The following is a 1,935-nucleotide window of genomic DNA, read 5'->3' as shown; positions in this document are numbered from 1 at the left end:
ATTCTGATTATTTGCAAGCTAAATGAGCAAAAGTGACCAGGAGCCCTTCCTAGCCAGGGCATTAATTTCAGTGTATGTTAGCAATGCAATTTCTTATCAGTCAGCCTCACCATATGTGAGAAACATGTCACCGTAACTCCTAGTAACAGTGCAGTGAACTCTAGTAACTGAAAATTTTTATAGCCGATGACTTCACTAGACTTGTCTAGACAGCAGTTACTCTGTGAAATCATAGCATATTAGGGCTGGAACAGATCTAATAAAGATATTGTAACTTACATGGCCTAAATATTCTCTTTGCCATTGTAGCCATAGGGTGGGGGTTTATGGGACAGTGAGACCAATGTTGTTAGCCTGGAAAGTGGGCAACTGATAGGCATAAGTATGGAAAGGGCCTAGCCTTGGTTTTGGATGAAGTATAAACATGCATAACTATTCTCTGGAATTTGAAAGAAATTTGATGTCTGATTATGTTTGTCAAAATGGGAGAGACTCCCTGGAGGTTATACCTAGAGAAAATAATGGCTGTCAAATCCATAATCTTTGGGTTGACTCTCTTGGCAAAGTAATATTAGCTTTAAAAAAAATACTGCTAGCATTCTGATTTTTGCTAATGAAATGCAGATGCTCTCAAACATTCATTCAGCAGAGGGATTTGGACTAGGTCTGCATGTTTCCCTAACCTTCAGCCATTTTAGTCCTTGACAAAATAATTAGTCTATAGAACAACTGATTGACAAACAAGTTTTTAACTGATTGTTTTGCTCTCCTGGCTACTGACATAAAAGTGCCAGCTATGATTTAATGTAGAGCTTGAACTCTGTAATCCCACAGTTTTACTGGCCAGTGCCTGGCAAAGACCAGAATGTACCTGCTAGTGCAGAGGAGTCCAATGGCTTTGATTGATGGAGATTTGGTCTGAATCCCTAGGATAAAAATAGCCTTGTCTCTGAGCAAGTGCCTTGAGAGGCCTTTCTAAGATTTGGGCTTTTAAGCAATTGGATGGATGGGACATTACTAAGTGTCCCGAGGAGAAATATTAGCTGAGCTTCTTATTAACTTTGTGAATGTGAGGAAGTGTCTTTCGCCTGTAAGACTTTCTTCAGAGAAAGAACACTAATGATTTCCTGATGATTTTGACTTATTAGCAATTAATGTAAAGTGCTTTGTATTTGGTGAAATGTTTTCATGTGAAGTATACTTTGCTCTGATCCTGAGACTGAGGGAATAACTCTTGTCTCTCCCTCTGACTGGCATATTTCTGCAGGAAGCTGCCCTCTGTAGACAGCTCCCCATGGAAGCCGAGACTCTGGCCACGGTTCAGGCTGCTGTTAACCCCCCCACCATGACTCCAGACATGAGATCCATCACTAATAATAGCTCAGATCCTTTCCTCAATGGGTAAGTGAATATTCGGGACCACTTATTTTTGCTTTCTTTATTTTGTGATCTAGAGTATGGTGGGTGTTTGTTTGTGTGAGAAAAGGTGGGGAGCTTGGAGGTTAGAGTGAGGATAGAGGTAGCAAGTAGTGGCAGAAAAAATAAAAGCAGAGGAAGTTAACTAATTTTCTTTTTTTAATCTCAAATTTAAAAATTGGTGATATGACATGGACTGAAACCCTTGTCAATAATTTTAAAATGGGGATGAACTTATTTCAGTGGGATGGTGTTACACAGTAATTATTTGGAAAAATCTTGTGGTTTAATGTAGCTAGTGGGGGTGGGGGGGTGGAGGAAGCATGCCATGTGACAAATAGAGAACATAACAGTTAAGAAATGATGTTTATGGTGAAATGTGAGTAAGGTCTGTAGTTCAGTTAATAGTGTTATATGATGTCAGTTTCCTGGTTTTGATCCTTGTCCTGTGGTTACGTAAGTGTCCTTGGGGAAGCAGGGGGAGAGTGCATGGGGATCTGTTCCTTTTGCATCTTCTAT

At 39.9% G+C, this 1,935-nt stretch overlaps 1 protein-coding gene across 1 annotated transcript in view; it reads left to right on the top strand.

Moving 5' to 3' along the window:
- The window catches only part of WWTR1 (WW domain containing transcription regulator 1), a 168,237-nt gene that overhangs the window by 154,409 nt on the left and 11,893 nt on the right, over positions 1–1,935 (top strand). The window contains exon 5 of the mRNA XM_023753771.1: positions 1,268–1,401. Within this exon, the coding sequence (XP_023609539.1) occupies positions 1,268–1,401 (134 nt within the window). The remainder of the gene's footprint in view (positions 1–1,267; positions 1,402–1,935) is intronic.

The sequence above is a fragment of the Myotis lucifugus genome, unplaced genomic scaffold, assembly GCF_000147115.1.
Source record: "Myotis lucifugus unplaced genomic scaffold, Myoluc2.0 scaffold_50, whole genome shotgun sequence".
Classification (NCBI taxonomy): domain Eukaryota; kingdom Metazoa; phylum Chordata; class Mammalia; order Chiroptera; family Vespertilionidae; genus Myotis; species Myotis lucifugus.
The sequence above is the reverse complement of the archived record's forward strand: the minus strand, read 5'-3'. Positions and strand labels throughout refer to the sequence as shown.